Raw genomic sequence first — 18,903 nt, 5'->3', positions numbered from 1 at the left:
TGAGAGTCTCCTCCTGTGCCGGGCAAGCGAGGACACGTCCTTTACGCTCTCCTTGTGGAGAGCAAGGAGTGAGGGGAGAGAGCGGTGCACTTGTTGCTGAAGAGAGAGACATGAGAGACAGTCCAGTCGCTGAGCCTCGAGCTGCTGCAGAGCGATGGGGAGCAGGTGATGGAGGGAGGAGGGGGGGACAGCCAGGCAAGAACCGGTGCCCGCAGGCCCCTCTGGGTAGCGGCCACACCGAGGGGCGCTGCCGGCGTCCCCGGCCCGGTGCGATGCACAGCGGCCGCTGCGGGCGGCGCCCGAGCGCTCCGGTGCCGCCGCGGCGGGCGGTGCCGAGTGCCGTGTGTCGGTGCACATCGGCCGTGGCAGGCGGCGGCGGAGCGCGGCAGGGACCGGGGACGCGCCGCGATGTCCCCGCCGGTAGCGGCAGCCCGGAGCGGGCCCGCACTGCCGGCCCAAGCCGCGCTGGTCCGCGCCTTCCCGGTGGCCGCGGTGCAGCTCTCCGCGTTCCCCGTCTGCCAGTGGCTGCAGCAGCTATGCCTGGAGCTCCACACCGAGTGCCTGGCCGTGACCGCCGCCAGGAAGGCCACGGGTGCAGGCACTGAGAGCCACCGGCAGGAGCTGCTCGCCGTCCTGAGAGACCTCATCACTCCGGACTTGCTGCCTCAGCTCCACCTTCACTGGCTGCTCGAGGATGGGATTTGGGCCACGCACAGGGAGGGGAGCTGCGGGGAGAGCAGTGACTGCTTCATGGAGCTGGAGGTTGTCATCCAGGGGTTTAGCCAGATTTTTAGTGCTGGGCTCTCTCTGGATAGCTGCATCACTACCGTGGCCCAGCACTATAAAGAATGTGTTTCTAAGATCCCTCCTGATGGCTTGACATTCTCTGCTCCCCATCCTGATCACTGTGCTGCTCAGGCAGCTCCCCAAAGTCTGCCTACTTCAGACTTGCCTCTTGCCCCTCTGGTGTGCCAGGGTAACACATCCCGGAGCGCTGGCCAGGCTTCCCCCACTGCGGCAGCAGCTCAGCAGAAGCAGCAGCCTGTGTCAGCCTCTCTTGCAGCTGTTGAGAGTCGTGATCATTCTCCAGAGTCCACCAGCAGCTCTGCAGCTCCCTGAGGCCCTTCAGTGTCAGCCTGAAACACTTCATGCTTTTCTCCAGAGTGAGCCCGCAAGCTCTCAGTCCCTGTTAGATCCTGTCTCGTGGTGAAACTGGAGGCCACAGAAACCTCAGAGAATGATAGCGAGGATGAGATTACCCAGAGGACTGAAGAAGGCATCAGGCAATCTTTGAGTGACATTTGCACGGAGGCTGCTGCCAGGCTGTGCCTGACTGAGCTGGCAGTGGTTCAAAAGTCCATGCAGCTGATTGGCACTGGGTACAGTGTACAGATCCTGGAGGATGCCTGCCCTGTGGGCATCTTCCAGGAAGGCCCAAGCAGCTACACTTGCTACTTCAACCAGACCTTCCAGCTGCCCTGCTGGCACATCTTGGCTGTGCTGCTGAATTCAAACAGGAAGCCCTTGCAGAGGGAGATGCTCAGCAGAGCATGGGAGAGGGGATGTGATCATCAGGCTGGATGAGACAGTGCTCATGCCCTCTTGGAAGTCCCAAAGAGGTCCTGGAGCAAGTCTTTGGATATATCCCTGGTGGTGTCCTTCCTCACGGCAGAAATCAGCCAGCTGCCTGCCACAGTAGTGAGGAGTTTGAGCACAGGACTCTGTGGGAGCTGGCTGACAGCTGGATCTGGCCCTACGTTGAGTTGAAGCTCTAGCACTGAGTGGGAGCTGAGCTAGGTGCTTCCACTGTGTCCTGTGTTGCACCTTCATTCCCCTCAGCCTGTCGTTCCCTTGGTGTGCAAGAGGCAGTTTGGGTCCTTGATCTGCTGAGCAAGCGTCACCTCTTGCACAGGGCAGCAGAGGAACTGGATTGGGAGCTCCTGATCCCACAGGAAGGGTAACAGTCACTGACCTGGCTAACAGCTGTGGCCAGGAGCCAGCGCTGGGTGGTGCGATGTGGGAGGTCCTGGTATCATAGAATCTGCTGAGTTGGAAGGGACCCATCAGGATCGGGTCCAACTCCCAGTCCTGTGCAGGACATCACAAAAATCCCACCATGTGCCTGAGAGCATTGTCCAGACATTTCCTGAACTCAGACAGGTTTGGTGCCATGACCACTGCCCAGGGGAGCCTGTTCTAGTGCTCAAACACCCTTTAGGTGAAAAACTTTCTGATATCTGACCTCAATTTCCCCTGACTCAGCTTTATACCATTTCCTCAGGTCGTGTCACTGGTCATGACAGTGAAGAGATCAGTACCTGCCCCTCTGCTTCCTCTCATGAGGATGCTGAAGATGCCAATGAGGTCTTCCCTGAGTTTCCTCTTCTCCAGGATGAACAAACCAAGTTACTTCAAGTGTGTCTCATAAGCTTCCCCTTCACTCCCACCACCATCCTCACGGGCTCCTTTGAACGCTCTCTAATAGCTCAATGTCTTTTTTATATTGTTGTGCCACAACTTCCCCCAGGACTCAAAATGAGGCTGCACAAGTGCAGGGCAGAGCAGGACAATCCCTTCCCTTGTTGTCGATGCTGTGCCTGATGCATCCCAGAACAGGGTTGGCTTTCCCAGCTGCCAAGGGCACTGTTGACTCATACTCAACTTGCCACTGACCAGAACGCCCAGGTCCCTTTCCACAGTGCTGGTCTCCAGTTTCTTGTTCCCCTGTCTATATATACAACCTGGGTTGCCCTGTACCAGGTGCAGAATCTGTCACTTGTTCTTGTTAAACTTCACACAGTTGGTGATTGCCCATCTCTCCAATTTGTCAAGGTCTCAAGGTCCTCAGCAGGGCCTCTCTGCCATTGATGGAGTTGACAGTTCCTCCCAAATTAGTGTTGTCAGCACTAAATATTAGTATATTACTTAGTATCCCTTAAAGTCCTGTGTCCAAATCATTAATGAAGATGTTGAAGAGAATTGGGCCAAGGATGAAGCCCTACGGAACCCCACTGGTGACTGGACACCAGCCTGATGTCACCCCATTCACTATAACTCTTTGTGCCCAAGCTGTGAGCCAGTTGCTCACCCATTGTGCAACAGGGTTATTCAGCTCCAAGCTGGACACTTTGTCTAAAAGAATACTGGGACAGACAGTATCAAAAGCTTTGCTGAAGTCCAAAAACATTACATCTACTGGCTTTCCTTGGTCAACTAGATGTTGTAGAAGGAAATCACTTTTGACAAGCAGGACTTTCCCCTCATGAAGCCATGGTGGCTGTGACTGGTGACTGTGTTCTCCTCCAGGTGTTTCTCAATACATCCCAGAATGATCTTTTCCATTATTTTACTGGGCACTGAAGTGAGACTGTAGCTTCCAGGGTTCTCCTTCTTGCCCTTCTTTGAAATCAGGACAACATTTCCTAGCTTCCAGTCATGGGGGACCTCTCCAGATTCCCAAGACTGCTCAAAAATCATCGAGAGTCTATGTGATGACATCAGTCAGCTCTTTGAAGTTTCTCGAATGAATCCCATAAGGGCCCAAAGATTTGTAGACATCTAGGTATAATAGCATGTGACAAAACTATTTCATCTGTGGCCAGCATCTGCGGATCCTTGCAGCATCCATTTGTGAGGTGTTGTGCAACAAAGCCAATAAATCACCCTTGTGTTGTTTGGGAGCTGAGTCTGTCCCTGTGCCAGCTGCAGCCACCCCTCCCTACCCAGGCGACAGGGCATGGGGAGTCAGGCAGGGCTTTGGGCAGTGCTCCTTGGTCGTGTCTCCTTGGTCCGTGGTGCCCCAGGTGGCAGGAGGTGGCAGCTCCTGAGGGTGGCAATCCCACTGTGCTGCAGCCCGCTGTAGAGCAGGGGTGTTGTTTATCTGGTTGCAGCAGCTGCTCTCAATTCCTCAAGGAAGAGGAACCCGCCCTCGTGTGCGGGGGTCACTGCCGGGCAGATAACACTGCAGGGAGGTGGGGAGCAAAGGCTTCACGCAAGGGTGGGGGAGGGAAAGCAGGCTGGAGTGTAAACTCCCTGGTCCATGGGCGCTGCTCTGGAGTGGGTGAGTTCCCCAGTCCCATCACAGCCAGATGAGCTCCAGCCCCAGCAGCTCCCAGCTTGTTGTTGGGAATGTCAGAGAAGCAGGGAATGTCAGAGACTTTGATCCATTGCTGTGGTTTGGTCACTGTCCATGTTTTCCCCATTTAGCAATTCCTTCATTAACACTTTGGTGTTGATGGAGTTGGCTGTGGCTGCGGGCTGGGGATTTCCTTTGAGCAAGAGTTTTGTAACATGATCTGATACTATCGAGCCTCTGACTAAATATAGCATCCTGTTTCTTTAAAACACCTTTTTGTAAGCGTAGAGCTGCTTGTTTCCCCTTTGGTGGTGCTGTGGAAGAGGCCTGGAAGGCTTTGCCAGCCCCTTCATCTTTCTGGCTCCCGTGGGCACCCCTCTGATTTTCAGAAACCTCTCCCCCCGAGCCTGTTCCTCTGCACAGCTCCCACCCTGCCTCCCCTCCAGCCTGGCATAGGGACTGGAGGATGCTGGCTGCCATCCCCACCAGCCAGCAGATGAAAGGTCTGGCTGAGGGCACAGAGCCGAGGGCATGGAGCTCCAAGTCAGGATGGCTGGGCCCCGCACCAGGTCACTGTGACTGGCTCTGTGGCCACAGACACGTGCCCAAGCAACGGCTGCTGCCAGCGCTGCTCTCTGGGTGCTCCAGTGTCTGACTCGTCCCCCTCCAAGCTGAACACACAGGAAATAACTCATCATTCTCTGGGTAAACATCTTTCCCAAGAGTGAAACTGCCCAGCCGGGATGAGCGTCCAGCTGTAATTTACCTCCACGTGAGTGCTGTGCTGTGCCCTCCCACGCTCCACTCGCCCCAGCACTTGCTCTGATCCACTGACAGTCCCAGTGTAATTCCAGGGCTGGGGACACATCCTGAGCCCCACAGGGCTGTGGCCTGTGCTCCCTTCCTCACTGGTGGGGGAACTGCTCCCACAAGGGGTTGCTGAAGCACAGGGGGGTCTCAGCCCTGCAAGCCTCCTTTCACAGACTCTTGTCTGGAAGCACTTTATTGCTCTCTCTGACCCACATCATACCCCCCTGCCCACGCTCTGGGCATGCCACACCATCAGTGTGGGGAAAATCCCAACCCCACTTTGCCCTGCTCTCATGTCAGCCCTTCAGCAGCACATGCTGGGGCGAGTGGGCAGGGAGAGGCACAAAGCCTGCTGGGCAGCCATCACTGGGTGGCTGTTGATGTGGGGGGCAGCCCAGCAGCACCCTCGATACCTCACTCATGTTGGCAGAAGCTCTTGAGCAGCGGGGGAAGGTCCAGGCCATCGATGGCCAGGCGGTGCACAATGTGTTTCTGGATAACCAGCCGGCACAGCGTCTGCAGGGAAGGAACTGGAAGAGAACAGAGAAAGTAGCTGAGCCGGGCAAGTTGGCAGTGAGGCTGAGCACAGAGGGGTGGAGGAGCTGGCGGAGCTTCTCGGAGGCACTGTGGTTAAAGGCAGTGGTGGGTGAGTTTGTTCTGTGGCATCGTCCTTGCCCTGGGCTCCAATTGGCTGTGCGGGGGCTGGTGCCAGGCTGTTCTGGCAGGGCTGGAAGCTCAAGGGCTCCAGGCAGCAAAACTCTTCCCATTATTAGGAGGAAGGTTGGGAGACAGTTATGTGCCCAAGCTGTGTGTGACTGTGCCTGGTTTGCATTTCTTTCTCTGGTGGCTGTCAAGCAACTCCAGGGGCTCACACACCCATGCTGTGCTTCCTTTCCATCCCACCCCCTTGGTCTGCCTGCACTGGCCCCAGCACCAGGCTGTTGGGTGGGTGCCTGCAGGCTGGGGCTGCTCTGCCTGCAGAGACAATGCCTGCTGTGCCTTTGGGGCAGACCACCGTGAGAACTGTCCCCTTGGGCACCTGCACAGAATCTGCCTGGTTCCTGCTCCTGTGACACAAACCCCATAGGATTTCACTTCCCAGAGCGTCAGGTGGCTCAGCAGTGTGGGTACTGTCTGCTGCAGCCAGCACTCTCCTCAGGTGTTAAACCAGGGAAAATACCAGGTTCCAGCCTTGGGACAGAAGCAGCTGCTCTTGACACCAGCATGTGAAGCAGTGGTTCCCAGTGCCGGGGGCAGCTGATTTTCTGGCTCTAGCTCTTCTTCTGGCTCTGTCTCACCTGATCCATCTCCTGATTTTTCCAGCGTGGTGCTAATTAGCACTCATTATCCTGGTCCCTCCCAGCAAGCCAAGGGACAAGGGATAATGCCCAGGCTCTGATGGCATCACAGGGTGTCTGCGCAGGGAACTCGTGTCTGGGGCACGTGGCAGGTGCGTGGGCGCAGTGTGCTGAGCCGTGGTGGATGTAGGTGGATGTTTTGGTGCCAGGGCAGGATCTTGGTTCTCTCTGGCTGCCATGTGCTGTAGGCAAGGCTGGGCACGGTGAGGCCTCACAGCCGTGGGGCAGCCCCAAACATCCACCCCCATCACTCTCCTTGGGAAGAGTGGCCGGGGGGCTCTGCCTGACTGCTGCTGCCGCTGGGGATCTCTCCCCTGGCCCGGGCACAGCCCCCATGGCAGAGCTTTTGGCAGACACTTCCCATCAGCAGTACTGTGGATCTCTCCTGTGATCCACAAGGACTAGAGGCTTTCCTGTGCCCTCTTACCCCCTGTATCCCTCTGTCCAGTGGCACACTCCAATATTCTCACTGTTGGCGAATATGGGATGACCCCACTAGAGCTCCCCCACTCCTGGCCCACGCAGCACGTGCCGCAAGAAGGAGCATAGGTACCTACAGCCATAATCCACCGGGATGACCCGGACACTCTTGGTGGAGGCAAAGACATCGATGACGGCGTAGAGCGGGCGGGTGGTGGGCAGGCCCCTGGCGCTCGGCCCCATGTCCTCGCCGTTGATGACGATGTGCATGTCGGCAGTGCCGTCAGGCTGCGGGCATACAGCACCCCGATGCGGCTGCGCCGGGCGGTCGCGGGCAGCACGTTCATCTTGTACAGGTCGTCCAGGATGTGGCTGTAGCGGCCAGGCCGGCTGCGCCCCACCAGCGTGTCACGGGGGATGCGCACCCGTGCGATCAGCAGGAAGGGCTCCCAGGGGCGCCCCCGCGCCTGTGCCTCCTCCCCCTCCAACACCACGCGGTTGTGGCTCCGGGTAATGGCGAACACCCAGGTGTCCCCCATGTTGACCAGGTCCGGCAGCGAGTACTCAGGCACTACCTCCAGGCTCTGGGGGTCGTGGGCCGTCAGCCCCACGCGCAGGTGCCCGCACCAGCCCAGCTCCTTCTCCTCAATCTCCACCAGGAAGATCTGCCCGGGTGCCAGAGGCTCCTGGCTGAAGCAGAGCCCGTTGGCGAAGCTCTCCACCCGGGTGGCTTGCGTGTGTGAGGCATCCAGGCGAATGTTGGTGCCGTGGATGTGGTGGAAGCGTGCAGCAAGCCGGCACCGGGCAGCCATTGCTGCCGGAGCTATTTTTAACTGTCCCTGTCACAGCTGCTGCGAGGTGGTGACAGCCCGCTTGGGAGGGACAACCAGAGGGCTTGGGGGGGTTCTAGCACCATGGGGGAGGTCGGGGGGGCCCTGTGGCTGCTGGGCACAACCAGGCCCAAACCAGCCCCACAGACATTCCACACTGGACTGTCCAGCGCTGCCACCTGGGCCAGGGTGCCTGGCTGTGCCCATGCTGTCCCGCAGTGCCTGGCAGTGCCCGGTGGTGCCCAGTGGTACCAGCTATACCCAGCAGCGGCCAGTGATCATCACACGGTGATGACTGGCAGTGCCTGGTGATGCCCGGCTTTACCCAGCTGTGTCCGGTGGTGCCTGGCAGTGCCCGGTGGTACCCAGCTGTACCGGCTATACCCAGCAGTGCCCGATACCCAGCTGTAACCGCTGGTGCCAGGTAGTGACCACCGGCGCACCGCACCCCCCGCCGGCTTCCCCCGTGGTGCGGGGGCTCCGTGGGTGCTCCTCCCACTGTCCCTGTCCCGGTCCCGGTCCCGGTCCCGGCCCGGGGCCGCTCCCACGTGCGCAGGCGGGGCCGGGGCGGGGCCGGCCTCCCCTGAGCGCTGATTGGCCAGCGCCGGGCCCCGCCCCGCTTACGTCAGCGCCGCAGGTCATATGGGCGCGTGTCATGTGCCCGCCGCCACCGCCGCCTGGGAGCGCCGCGCCGGGAGCGGCCGCGGTCAGCGCCACCGGGGGGCACCGGGACGGGGCCGGGGGGGACGGGATGGAGAGACCGGGACCGGCGCCAGGGGAGCCGATCGGGCCGGGCCGGGGGTCAGCCCCGAGTGGGGGTCCGGGCCGGGGCAGCCGAGCCGGGGCGCTCGCGGGGCGCTGCCGCGGCCGTTCCTGGCCGACAGCGCCCTGACGGTCCCTTCCGCCCACCGCAGATGGGGCCGGTGTTGCCGTCGCTGCTGCTGCTGCTGGGGTTGGGCTGGGCCGCCCCCCCGGACCACGAGGTGACGTACCTGCCCGGGCTGTCCAAGCAGCCCTCCTTCCGCCACTTCTCGGGCTACCTCTGCGCCGGGCCGGGCAAGTACCTGCACTACTGGTACGTGGGACTGCGCCCGGCGATGGGGGGGCATCGGCCGGCGCCAGGCACTCACGGCTGCACGTCCACAGGTTCGTGGAGGCCCAGAGCAATCCCCAGAGCAGCCCCCTGGTGCTGTGGCTGAACGGGGGCCCTGGCTGCAGCTCCATGGAGGGCTTCCTCAAGGAGCATGGCCCCTTCCTGGTTAGTAGTCACTGCTGTCCCGCGGCCCGGGGAGTCAGGGGATGACCGGCTGCGTGGCATGAGCCATCCCGCTGTGCCCTATCCTGCTTTGCCCATCAGTCACCACCTTCTTCCTTAGATCCAGCCCGATGGGGTCACACTGAAGTACAATGAATACGCGTGGAACAAGGTACAGGCACAGGCACTGCTTCCCTTTGTGGCTGCGAGATGGGGTGGCCCTGAGCCAGTTCCTCCTGCCCTCTCCACGGAGCCGACCCTTCCGCTGCTCCCCTCCCACCCGACACACCCTCCTCTCGAGTCTGCTGTTGAGCAGTGCAGGAATGTGGCCACCCCAGTGCAGCCCTGGGGCGGGCCAGGCTCCTGTGGGTGCTGCCCTGGGCGAGGCCAGCAGCCCTTGGCCTCACTGAGCCAGAAGAGGGTCTCCCCTGATCGCCGGCTCCTCTGCTGTCCTCGCAGATTGCCAACATCCTCTACGTGGAGTCTCCTGCTGGTGTTGGCTTCTCATACTCCGATGACAAGAAGTATGGCACAAATGACACGGAGGCGAGTGACTGGGGTGCAGGGAGAGCCCTGCTGCCCTGCCTGCCCCCTCCTGGGTATGGGGTGCAGCCTCACCACCTGACCATGCCACCCTCTCCCTGCAGGTTGCTCACAACAATTACCTGGCACTGAAGGACTTCCTCCGGCTCTTCCCTGAGTACTCCAAGAACGATCTCTTCCTCACAGGGGAGAGCTATGGAGGGGTCTACATCCCCACACTGGCAGAGTGGGTGATGCAGGACCCCAGCCTCAACCTGAAGGTGGGCAGCTTGGCTCTGCCCAGCTGGGGAGCAGAGGGCTTGGCACAGCTTGAGGGGCCCTCAAGCAGTGCTGCGGTGGGGACCAGCCAGGATGTAGGGCAGGCCTGGCCTTGCAGCCTTTCATCTCTTCCTGGGGTTCTGGCAGCAGTTACTGGTGGACGTGTCTGTCCCTGCTGCTGGGGGAGCGTCCTCAGGCACCCCCGACCCTCCCTGTTCCCTCTGCAGTGTAAACAGTTCCACATCTGCTTCCTGCCTGTGGCTGCTGTGCTGTGACTGCCCCGCGGGGAGCTGGAACACAACAGAGTTGTTTTCTTCTTGCCTTGCAGGGAATCGCTGTGGGAAACGGCCTCTCATCTTATGAGATCAATGACAACTCCCTGGTTTACTTTGCCTATTACCACGGGCTGCTGGGGACCGAGTAAGAGCAGAGGGAATGCTGGATGCACTGTCCCTGTGCAAGCAGGATAAGTGCACAGCTGAGGCTGGGGCTGTCTGTGTCGGTAGCATTGGGAAAGGGCAGCACCTGGCCTGCTCTGGGCCAGGAGCTGGGCTGTGGAGGTGGCCCCTTGTCCCAGGCAGCTCCCATGGGTGCATTTGTTTGTGGGGTACAGAGGGCACAGGGCCAAGCTGTGTGCCTTGTGGCCACTGGGCAGAGAGCTGCAGGGCAGCTGTCATTCGGTGTTGCCACCTGCTCCAAGTCATCCTGGTCTCTGCCCACAGGCTGTGGAAAGACCTGCAGGCCTTCTGCTGCTCCCAGGGGAAGTGCAACTTCCATGACAACTCCAACCTGAACTGCACGCTCAAGGTGAGGGGAGCCAGAGCCCCTAGACGTGTGCCAAGCAGCATGTGCCTGGCTCAGGGTGGGCCTACAGTTCCATGAGGGTCCTGCTGAGTCCCAAACCCTTCTTGTGGCTCTTTGCAGATGGGGGAGATGATTCAGATTGTAGAGGAGTCTGGCCTCAATATCTACAACCTCTATGCCCCGTGTGATGGAGGTGTCCCAGGGAGCATGAGGTGAGAGTGGCCCCAGGGAAAATGGTTCCACAGGCAGCAGCTCACTTTGGTCGCACTGGCACAGAGGGACATGGTGGGCTGGGCAGGGGGCCCCTCTGAGACAGATGGATGGTGTCTGGCTGCTGCCAAGGACTCCCCCCAGGAGGGCCCTGAACCGTTGTTCCTCAAGGTCTTCAGTCTGTCCTCGTACTTGCTCTGGCTACAGGTATGAGGGTGATTATCTCATCACGCATGACCTGGGCAACTCCTTCATCCGGATGCCACTGAGGTTCTCTTGGCGGCAGGTGAGCTGAGGTGCCCATGCTACTGAGCAACCTCTGTCCAGCCAGTTGTGCTGCTGTGGGCAGGAGGGGCAGAAAGTAGCTGCTCCATGGGGCAGGTGCTGCTGTGACAGTGACTCTCACAACTCTCCTAGAACCTGTTCCGAATGCCAGTAGCCCGAAAGAAGGTCCGGATGGACCCACCCTGCACCAACTCCACAGCCCCTAGCATGTATCTGAACTCCCCCGAGGTGCGGAAGGCTCTGCACATCTCCCCCGAGGCCCCAGAGTGGCAGGTGTGCAGGTGAGCAAGCTGTGGGTGGGGAGGGACTGCTCTGAGAAGGAGCAGACATGATGCCAGTGCTTCCTCCACAGCTTCGACGTGAACCGCAACTACAAGCGCCTGTACATGCAGATGAATGAGCAGTACCTCAAGCTGCTTGGAGCCACGGTGTGTGCAGGGAAACCTATGGATCCTTGGAGTGTCTCTGCCAGCCCAGCCTCCTACCTGGCTGGGGCTGCTGCCCTGCCAACAGCTCACTCTCTGTCTGCTACACAGAAATACCGGATCCTGGTGTACAATGGGGACGTCGACATGGCTTGCAACTTCCTTGGGGATGAGTGGTTTGTGGATTCCCTGTGCCAGAAGGTAAATGGGCTGGGCTGGGGCCAGGCTGGCCTCTGGCTCCAGGCTAGGTGCTGTGGCAGGAGCATGGGCAGGGCCAGCCCCAGGCACTGAAGGCACTGCTGCTACTCCCAGGTGCAGGTGGCTCGCCGGCCCTGGCTCTACACTGAAAACGGCGAGAACCAGATCGGTGGCTTCGTGAAGGAATTCACCAACATCGCTTTTCTCACTGTCAAGGTAGGGCTGGGAGCCAGGGATAGGACTGTGGGCGGGTGTGCTGGACACCAAGGCTGCAGTCAGGGTGGGGTGGTGCTGGCTGGGCTGTGGCAGCATCCTAGCCCCACTTGACCACCACTGCCCCTTTCCTACAGGGAGCTGGCCACATGGTGCCCACAGACCGGCCGCTTGCTGCCTTCACCATGTTCTGCCGCTTCATTAAGAACCAGCCTTACTAAGAGCTGCAGAGGTAGCTCCAGCTGCTCTCACCACCCCACCTGCCCTCACTGCCGGCACCTTGCACAGCCTGTCCTTGCTGCTGCTCGGCTATACCATGGACCTTTCACACCTGCAGCCTTCCCCCCTGGCTGAACGGGGCTGACTGCCATGGGTGGGGGGCATAGGCTGGGGGCCCATCTTGGGGGCTCTGGCCTTGTGGGAGAGGCGTGCACCTGCTGCAGCCACCCCCTCCCTTGTGACTTCCTGTTTTGCCTCCTCCCTGTCTGCGGTGGCAGCTGCTTCCCTCCCAGGCAGGGAGCAATCCTCAGCACTTCCTCTCAGCCCCACACGCACACGGCCGGAGCAGGCTATGAGAAGCAGCAGTGGGGGGCAGCTGGGGCCTGCTCACCTCTACCTTGCTCCCACCACCTCTGCTCCCACTGAAGGAGACTTACCACCACTACCACAACAATCCCACTGCCAGGGCACGCAGTGCTTCAGGAACTTGCAATAAACTCTGACCAAGGTGGTTCTGCTCCTCCTCACACCTCTGTGCCAGCCCCTGCTTCGATTTCCTCTGCTCTCTGAGGAGCACCAGTGAGTGCCAACACCCTGTGCCAGGGAGCCCTGGGTTCTGTGAGCTGTGCCCTGTTTGCAGGGGTCCCTGCATCCTGGAAACAAGTGACCCGCCTAAGCGACAGCAGCACAGTCACTCTGAGCCCTTTGGCACTGCACTAAGCTGTGTCTGCTCCCAATGACCTGTGCTGGGCAGCAGCATTGGCTGCCTCCTTTCCATCTCCCCAGCATGGACATGTCCTCCAAGCAATGTGGCCATGTGGTTGGAGTCAGGTGGTTTATTAGTGTAATGAGCAGGGGTGCAGCAGGGGTTCCCAGAGCACTCTCTCCACCTTGCTGCGCCGCACCAGGGCCTGGATGCCCTGACAATGTGCTGGTGGTACCAGGGAAGCTGCTTCCTACCTACAGTCTACGGGTCCAGCCCAGGATCTGCCCTTGGTCCAGGGAGGAGAACTAGAGCGAGCTGGGGTCCAGGCTGGGTTCTGCAGGCCAGGAGCTGGCGTAGGCAGCGGCAGTGGGCAGTGGGCGGTATTTCTCAATCACCTCCCGCAGCCCCTTGGAGAAGTGGAGATCAGCTCCCACTGTGAGGAATCCCTGCAGAGGGAAGAGGGTCAGTGCACAGCTGGAGGTGACAATGCCCTTCCCAGCAGGACATGGAGGCACACGCTGTCCCATCCCACCACGTACTGCATGGTTGGTGACCACCTCCCTGGTGAAGTCCATGCCTTCGGGCAGTGGGATCTGCACTCCCTTCTTTGTTCTCTCTGCAGAGAGGGAGAGCTAGGATGAAGCTGAGCCCTGCTGTGCCCCTGCCCACACTCCCAGTTGTGTGGGAGCAGCAGTCCCTACCGTTAATGATGGGCATGATGGTCAGCTGCAGCAGGGTCTTCAGTGGGGCCTGCAGTGAGAACAGCTGTGGGAATGGAGCTGGGGTCAGCGTAGCAGCAGAGCTGGCAGCCAGGGCAGGGAGGGCTGGAAGTGGCGATCCTGAATGGACAGCCTCTCCCCAGCCCACCCCACGCTGTGGCTGCATGTAAGGGGTCCCAGGCCATCACCATGCTCTCACCGCCAGCGACTCCAACGCCGACTGCTTGGAATAGATGCGAAACCTGGACAGAAGGAAGCAATTGTGAGTAGGGTGTGGAGGGGACTCTCCCCATGCCCCCATGGGACCCCAGCCATACCGTCGTAGGTCCAGCTGCACACGCAGCGCCTTCCCTTGCAGAAACACCTTGGCACTCAGCTTGGTTTCCTGGGGAGGGAGAGGGCTGACTCACAGCAGGCAGAGGACAACCAGGCCAGCTGCTCCTCTCATCCCCTAGGCCCAGTGTCCCTCTGCTCAGTGACACCAGTGCCTTTTAACACGGGATGGGGGACACTGCTCCTATATGCACTGGGGTGACTGCACAAGGAACCCCAGCCCCTCCCCTCACCATGGCCATGCTGGAGAGCTGGACAGGTGGGCGGTCTGGGGGCACCAGTGAGATGTTCAGGAAGGCAGAGACAGAGACTGAGGTCCCCGAGGGTTTGATGGTGCAGCGGGGGGGAGCAGAAACCTGCAGCACGAGCCGCAGCGGAGCATCCACGGAGGGGCTCTGGGGAAGGTAGGTGAGCTGGAGGCAGGGAGCAGGGCAGGGCAGGGCCGTGCTCTGCCCTGGGGCTCCACTGTGTCTTCCACCCTCTATGGGGGCTCCTCACCAGCATGAAGATTGTCCCAAAGAATGTGGCTCTCAGCAAAACCTCCAGGTCCTTGGGCACCTGTGGAGAGCACAAACCACTGGAGGGAGAGCGAGCCACTGCTGTGGGTCTCAGCAAAGCTGCCCCCTGGATGGCACCTCTTCTGGGCTCTGACAGAGTCCACCCCTCCCTCCTGCCTGCACACCACAGTCCTTGTGTCTGGTGCTTGTTACCTTCTCCCCCTGGAGCTCTATGGTCAGCACTCCTGCCTGGAAGTACGAGTGCATGGCTGAGTCGAAGAAGTACTCAGAGAAGGCAACATAAACCATGCGTTCAGTCTCCTTGATCACCGGCTCCACCGCGTGGTTCTCCAGCTCCTGGTCCTCTCTCACCCGGGGGAAGAACATGCCCTGGACCAAGAGCAGGAGAGGTTCCCACAGCCACACAGCAGCCCACCCCACCTGCTCCATGGAGCCCAACATGCCTGCTGGCACAGCCTTTCCCACAGGGATGGGGAAGGGCCAGCAAGGCAGGACCCAGTGTTCACCTTGAAGTCGAGGTCAAGGGTCTCAGTGGAGACAGATGGATCCCGTAGGAGGGAGTAGTCAATCCCAATGTGCTCATCCACGTAGTTCCTCACTGCCAGGGAAGATGTGGTGGTGTGACTAAGCCTGGAGCTGCCTGGCAGCCTGATGCCCAGCCCTGTCTGCCCTACAGTGAATGGGATCCAGTCCCTTTCCCAGGGCAACACACACCAGGCACTGTGTCCAGCAAAGAGTTCAGCAGCACCAGGCTGGCATGCTCCAGGGATGGGCAGATCTGCAAGGCAAGGAGCCAGGCTGAGGGGAATCACTCCCAGGACTGGATGAGGAGCTGCAAAGGCAGGACAAGGCTCAGCCCCACAGGCTCCATCGCCTGTCTGCACTCAGCTGTACCTGCTGGCTGAGGAGGAAGCGCATCCCCGTGACGATAAAGGTGCTCAGGAACTCGTAGACCTTCCTGAGGGACACAAGAGTGGCTCTGCACTGTCTGTTCTCTCTGTGGCTCCATGCCCATTTCAGCACATAGCTGGGCAAAGGAAGCACTGAGGGTGTGGGAAGGGGGTCAGGGAGCCAGGCACAGGCAGAGGGGTCAGGTGTACCTGAGTGTGCCAGAGAAGCCAGCATGCATTCTGGCTATGGAGGCGTTGCAGGTCATATTGGAGATCTTGAGGCGCCCAGCCTCATCCTTGGCCAGCTGGAGCACCGTGTAGATATGGACACCATCCGCAGAGGCATTGATGGACCCAATGTCATAGCTGGAAGCCAGGAAAGCAGATGAGAGGAACACACAGCTCCTGCCAGCTGCAGGACAGCAAGGCACCTGTGGCGCACAGCTGTGGGGTGAGCTAGCACCCAGGGCAGCAGGAGGGGGAGGCAGCTCACAAGAACCAGTAGAGCAGCTGCCTGCGGAAGCGTAGGCTAATGGAAGCATTGTTGATATTGAAGACAAGGTGCTGCTGGGGCTGGAAGTTCAGGTCTGAAAAGGCCAGCTGCAGGTCTGTCACCTTGACCCTGCAGGGAAAGGATAGGGCTGGTTAGACAGACAGATGGACATGGGAAGCCATGGGCAGCAGGCAGCACTCACTGGCTGATGTTGTACTGGAACTGCCCCTCATTCCCATGCAGGTCTGACACCGTGATGTTCTGCAGCTCCTGCTCCACAAAGCGCAGCCCCTCTTGCTTCACTGCGGGGAAAAACGAGGCTGGGTTGGGACGTGCCCTCTCGGCAGCATGGCCCCTGACAGCCCCCACTCCTTCCCGGCCGCCCCATGGCGGGCAGTGCAGGCAGAGCCCTACACAAGCACAGACTCGGGAGGGTGTCCAGCCTCCCTCTTTCCCAGAATGTGTGAGATCCTGGCCGGCCCCTTACCCAGGTCCAGCCCCTTGGAAGTAATCCGTATCTTACAGCCAGGAGGGCTGTGCGAGGCTGTGACCAGCGAGGGCAGGAGGAGGAGAAGGAGGCAGCTGCCAGCAGCCATCTCGCACCTGGAGGCAGAGAGCAGGGTTAGCATGGACTGGCTTGGGGACGTGCACGAGTGTCAGCACGGACGGGCCAGGGGGACTCCCGGCTAGCCTGGAAGGGAAGCAGCTGCTGTCCAACCTGCCCGGGGCTGGGGATAGCTCCAAGGAACTCCCCACGGCTCCACTGTTCTCCCTGAAACCCCCCAATGCTGCCCAGGTCCCCTTAGCCCAAAATCCCTGGACCTATGAGGGGCACGGTCCCCACCCCAGGGTGCTGTGCACAAGCCCCAGCACCGGCCCTGCGGAGCCCGAGGGTCCCACATCTGGAAACACCCACTCCAGCCCTCCCCCCGTCCTGAACACACCCCGCTCCCCAAACCGCAGAGACAGGCGCCAGCCCCGTGTGTGCTGCTGCAGCGGGGAGCCCCAGCACTTCGCAGAGGAGCGAGCCCTCGCCCGTGGGACCGTCCCACAACCCTCACAGCCCCCCCCCGAGATGTGCCGCCTACCCCCAGACTGGTTTGAGACGGGAGCTGGAGCCTGTCCATCCCGCAGCAACAGGCAGAGCTGCCTGCGAGGCTGTGAGATGGGACGGGACTCCCTCACAGCTTCCCCCAGTTCTCCGAAGGAAGAGGATGGGGGGACGCCCTCCCCGCGGCTGTGTGACGGGACGGGGCTCCCTCACAGCGTTTTCCTCCACTTCTATGAAGGGGGAGGATGGGGGACCCCCTTCCCCGGGGCCCGAAGCCACCGTCCTGCCCGGAGGCTGGGGGGTTCCCTCACACAATGCCGGCTCAGTTCGGGTACTTACAGCGAGGCTTGTCCTCGGCTCCCGACGTGGGGAAGCTGAATCACGTGAAGGCAGGAGGGAGGGAGAACACCACCAACTCCAAGACTTTCTTTTGAGCTGGCTGAGGTTTCCCTGCCTTTATATAGCCCCCAGCTGCCACTCCTTGCGGGCCCACAGCTGGGAGGAGACAGCGGGACGGACGGACGGGGAGGATGCAGGTCTGTGTCCCGCCGAGCCCGGCTGGCTGCCAGCACCGGCACAGACAGTGGCTCGCTTGGCCACCCCAGCTTCAGGCCGGACACGAAGGCTTCCTCCCCCCAAAAACACCGCTCCCTGCGTCCTGCACACGCAGCCCCGGCCGTGGATCTCTCCGGCACCCCCCGTGCGAGGGGCACATGTGCAAACGGCATCCAGGAGGGCCTGTGGTGTTGGGGACCCCCAATCTGTGTTATGAAGCCTCTGCCAGTGCTGAGCTACCCCAGCTCCAGTGCAGACTCCGCGGCCCCGGGCCGGGGGTGCTGCTGGGGGCTGATTCGTGCCCATCTGTAATATGAACCTGAGCAGAGAAGCTGCCGAGGCTGTGGACCCTCAGGGCTGCCCCCACAGCCTCTGACCCCAAGCCAGGCAGCACTGGCTCCGCAGATGCCTCTGGATGTCCTTGCCCCGTGTGTTACCGGCAGCTTGGCTGGCACCAGGGTTGCAGTGCCGAGATGGACACTGCCAGACTGTCCCCATCAGCACCCACGCCGCCGTCCTGCTCCCATCACGGCAGGGATGGGCAACTCCTCAGCCCGGGACTCCCTCCTGAAATCCTGCCTGGTCGAGCCATGCCGAGGGACTGCCCCTGCCCTCACCACCACCCCCCCCGGCCACTTGAGCTGCCTCGTTCCAAGGCTGGAATTTCACTGTCCCTTCACAGAGTCCTCTCTGCCCTCAGGGGTCGGTCTGAGCCGGCCCTTTGTGCCCCGGACGGTTATCGGTGCTCTGGGCAGCGGAGCCGGGCTGCTGGAAGCCCAAAACGGGAGCCTCAGTGCTTACACAGCACTTATCCCACCAGAACTGCTGCGCCAGCGTTAACTCATTAAACTGACCCCGGTGCTCCCGGAGCAGAGGGCAGGACTCCGGGAGATGGGAAACCCCTTGGAAAGCTGGGCAGCAGGGATATCCCAGAGGAAAAGGGCAGGAGAGGCTTCCGTCCCGTCTTCACCGGGGGCTGTAGGCCAGCACCGGCCATCGGCTACCCAGGGAGGTGGGGCCGAAGCAGGACGGGCGCTCTGCTGGGTGGATGCGCCAGGAGCTCCGCCGGCTGCGAGGGGGTCTTGCAGCCCCCAGGGACTCCCCAGTAACAGCCGTGTCCCCCTTCCCCGTCCCGTGTCATCCTCCAGCACACGCTGTGCAGCAGCAGCCACGGGGCAAGGGAGCGACCCGAGCGACCATCAGGCTGTGCCCAGCGCTGCACCCCGTCCTTCACTGCCAGCGCCCGCCGCCTGGCACCAGGACCCACGGGCCAGGGAACGGCCACGGCAACACTGTGGAGAGGGACGTGTCAGCGCTGTGCCCGAAGGACCGCTGGGACAGGCAGCGGCTGCCAGAGCCGGCCCGGGTTGAAACGCAGCAGGAGCGACCGCTGAGCCCGGCGGGCGGCGGAAGCCCCGCGCCCGTACATCAATGCAGCCCCCCCGGCCTAGCCGCCGCCCCACCCCGGCGCCGCCGCTCTTCAAAGGCCCTTTGGCGGCGACCGCTGTTGCCGCGCCCTGTCAGTGCCGGGAACCGCCCGCGGCGGGTGAGAGGGCGGGGCCGGTCCGCACTAAGCGGCTCCGCGACAGCGCGGGCGGGACGGCGGCCACTCCGCACCCACCGCGGGGCGGTGCCCACCACAAAGATGGCGCCGGGCAGGCGGGGCGACAGCGCAGCCTTTGCGCATGCGTCAGGCGTCTCCCCCGAGCGCGGGCTCTGCTCCGCGCATGCGCTC

The 18,903-nt window shown here is 61.2% G+C and overlaps 4 protein-coding genes across 5 annotated transcripts; 2 read left to right on the top strand and 2 right to left on the bottom strand.

Moving 5' to 3' along the window:
* The first annotated feature begins 148 nt into the window (after window positions 1-148).
* Window positions 149-4,346, top strand: ZSWIM1 (zinc finger SWIM-type containing 1). The gene is given in 3 exon segments (XM_039563639.1): window positions 149-1,111; window positions 1,169-1,690; window positions 1,693-4,346. Coding segments are annotated over 3 exon segments (1,548 nt in total). The 5' UTR covers window positions 149-168; the 3' UTR covers window positions 1,776-4,346.
* Window positions 4,347-5,200: 854 nt separating this feature from the next.
* NEURL2 (neuralized E3 ubiquitin protein ligase 2) lies at window positions 5,201-8,003 on the bottom strand. Its single transcript, XM_010397119.4, is given in 3 exon segments — window positions 5,201-5,415; window positions 6,801-6,959; window positions 6,962-8,003. Coding segments are annotated over 3 exon segments (789 nt in total). The 5' UTR covers window positions 7,476-8,003; the 3' UTR covers window positions 5,201-5,299.
* A 99-nt stretch (window positions 8,004-8,102) lies between these two features.
* CTSA (cathepsin A) lies at window positions 8,103-12,432 on the top strand. The gene is made up of 15 exons (XM_039563749.1): window positions 8,103-8,199; window positions 8,408-8,568; window positions 8,640-8,751; window positions 8,870-8,920; window positions 9,208-9,294; window positions 9,396-9,551; window positions 9,878-9,969; window positions 10,272-10,356; window positions 10,474-10,565; window positions 10,771-10,849; window positions 10,981-11,129; window positions 11,201-11,276; window positions 11,385-11,474; window positions 11,586-11,687; window positions 11,822-12,432. Exons 1-15 carry the CDS (start codon window positions 8,149-8,151, stop codon window positions 11,903-11,905), a joined length of 1,467 nt encoding a protein of 488 aa, XP_039419683.1. The 5' UTR covers window positions 8,103-8,148; the 3' UTR covers window positions 11,906-12,432.
* A 287-nt stretch (window positions 12,433-12,719) lies between these two features.
* LOC104687860 (phospholipid transfer protein) lies at window positions 12,720-17,356 on the bottom strand. 2 transcript variants are annotated; one of them, XM_039563747.1, is made up of 16 exons: window positions 16,953-17,356; window positions 16,050-16,165; window positions 15,765-15,864; window positions 15,563-15,691; window positions 15,280-15,435; window positions 15,074-15,137; window positions 14,894-14,957; window positions 14,686-14,777; window positions 14,372-14,548; window positions 14,160-14,219; window positions 13,895-14,056; window positions 13,646-13,713; window positions 13,528-13,570; window positions 13,311-13,374; window positions 13,149-13,225; window positions 12,720-13,055 (listed from the first exon to the last, which is right to left on the bottom strand). In XM_039563747.1, exons 1-16 carry the CDS (start codon window positions 17,339-17,341, stop codon window positions 12,915-12,917), a joined length of 1,902 nt encoding a protein of 633 aa, XP_039419681.1. In that variant the 5' UTR covers window positions 17,342-17,356; the 3' UTR covers window positions 12,720-12,914. The 2 variants fall into 2 exon arrangements, with proteins under 2 accessions (XP_039419681.1, XP_039419682.1); XM_039563748.1 differs by having other exon boundaries at window positions 13,311-13,359.
* Window positions 17,357-18,903: the final 1,547 nt, after the last annotated feature.

The sequence above is a fragment of the Corvus cornix genome, chromosome 20 (genome assembly GCF_000738735.6).
Source record: "Corvus cornix cornix isolate S_Up_H32 chromosome 20, ASM73873v5, whole genome shotgun sequence".
Taxonomy (NCBI): Eukaryota; Metazoa; Chordata; class Aves; order Passeriformes; family Corvidae; genus Corvus; species Corvus cornix.
Note: the sequence above shows the minus strand (reverse complement) of the source record. Positions and strands in the feature narration are given on the sequence as shown.

Coding starts and splice junctions, on each gene's coding strand:
- CTSA (XM_039563749.1), top strand. CDS start 8,149: ATGTGCCCGCCGCCACCGCCGCCTGGGAGCGCCGCGCCGGGAGCGGCC. Junction 10,566..10,770: donor GGTGTCCCAGGGAGCATGAG/GTGAGAGTGGCC, acceptor CTCTGGCTACAG/GTATGAGGGTGATTATCTCA. Junction 11,475..11,585: donor TGGATTCCCTGTGCCAGAAG/GTAAATGGGCTG, acceptor TGCTACTCCCAG/GTGCAGGTGGCTCGCCGGCC.
- LOC104687860 (XM_039563747.1), bottom strand. CDS start 17,341: ATGCCGTTTGCACATGTGCCCCTCGCACGGGGGGTGCCGGAGAGATCC. Junction 16,166..16,952: donor AGCCGAGGACAAGCCTCGCT/GTAAGTACCCGA, acceptor CTCTGCCTCCAG/GTGCGAGATGGCTGCTGGCA. Junction 14,778..14,893: donor TTTGCTGGACACAGTGCCTG/GTGTGTGTTGCC, acceptor CTTCCCTGGCAG/TGAGGAACTACGTGGATGAG.